The sequence below is a fragment of the Penaeus vannamei genome, chromosome 39, assembly GCF_042767895.1.
Source record: "Penaeus vannamei isolate JL-2024 chromosome 39, ASM4276789v1, whole genome shotgun sequence".
NCBI lineage: Eukaryota > Metazoa > Arthropoda > Malacostraca > Decapoda > Penaeidae > Penaeus > Penaeus vannamei.
The window spans coordinates 7,239,460-7,240,924 of NC_091587.1; the positions used below are offsets into that span (position 1 = coordinate 7,239,460).

The window sequence follows — 1,465 nt, forward strand, 5'->3', positions numbered from 1 at the left end:
CTATGTCATTTTAACCGGCGGAATTTTGTCGGGAAAATGCGGTTCTATGTCATTTCAACTCGACGGAATTTTGGCGGGAAAATATGCTATGTCATTTTTTTTACCGGCGGAATTTTGGCGGGAAAATGTGCTATGTCATTTTAACCGGCGGAATTTTGGCGGGAAAATGTGCTATGTCATTTTAACCGGCGGAATTTTGGCGGGAAAATGTGGTTCTATGTCATGTCAACCCGGCGGAATTTTGGCAGGGAAAATGTGCTATGTCATTTTAACCGGCGGAATTTTGGCGGGAAAATGTGGTTCTGTGCCATTTAAACCCTACGGAATTTTGGCGGGAAAATGTGCTATGTCATTTTAACCGGCGGAATTTTGGCGGGAAAATGTGCTATGTCATTTTAACCGGCGGAATTTTGGCGGGAAAATGTGCTGTCATTTTAACCGGCGGAATTTTGGCGGGAAAATGTGGTTCTGTCATTTTAACCCGGTGGAATTTTGGCGGGAAAATGTGCTATGTCATTTTAACCGGCGGAATTTTGGCGGGAAAATGTGCTATATCATTTTAACCGGCGGAATTTTGGCGGGAAAATGTGGTTCTGTGTCATTTCAACCCGGTGGAATTTTGGCAGGAAAAATGTGCTATGTCATTTTAACCGGCGGAATTTTGGCAGGAAAAATGTGCTATGTCATTTTAACCGGCGGAATTTTGGCGGGAAAATGTGGTTCTCCCATTTCAACCCGGCGGAATTTTGGCGGGAAAATGTGCTATGTCATTTCAACCCGGCGGAATTTTGGCGGGAAAATGTGCTATGTCATTTTAACCGGCGAAATTTTGGCGGGAAAATGTGCTATGTCATTTCAACCCGGCGGAATTTTGGCGGGAAAATGTGCTATGTCATTTCAACCCGGCGGAATTTTGGCGGGAAAATGTGCTATGTCATTTTAACCGGCGGAATTTTGGCGGGAAAATGTGGTTCTCCCATTTCAACCCGGCGGAATTTTGGCGGGAAAATGTGCTATGTCATTTCAACCCGGCGGAATTTTGGCGGGAAAATGTGCTATGTCATTTTAACCGGCGGAATTTTGGCGGGAAAATGTGCTATGTCATTTCAACCCGGCGGAATTTTGGCGGGAAAATGTGCTATGTCATTTCAACCCGGCGGAATTTTGGCGGGAAAATGTGCTATGTCATTTTAACCGGCGGAATTTTGGCGGGAAAATGTGCTATGTCATTTTAACCGGCAGAATTTTGGCGGGAAAATGTGGTTCTATATATACCCGGCGGAATTTTGGCGGGAAAATTGTAATTTTACAGACCACTCTCTTCGGGAATATAAGAAAAGAAAGAAAATGAATGATGAAGAAAGAGGTCCAAACATACGGACGTTGTAGACAAACAATAATATTTTAGACCAAAAATAACGCGTTGGAAACTCGCTGTTATAGAATCTGTCAGCGGTTTGTTAAC

At 43.6% G+C, this 1,465-nt stretch overlaps 1 protein-coding gene across 1 annotated transcript in view; it reads right to left on the bottom strand.

The window, feature by feature from the left end:
* Window positions 1-268: 268 nt before the first annotated feature.
* Window positions 269-1,465, bottom strand: part of LOC138860027 (splicing regulatory glutamine/lysine-rich protein 1-like) — a 29,747-nt gene continuing 28,550 nt past the window's right edge. The window contains exon 3 of the mRNA XM_070116817.1: window positions 269-318. Coding sequence (XP_069972918.1) covers window positions 269-318 — 50 coding nt within the window. The remainder of the gene's footprint in view (window positions 319-1,465) is intronic.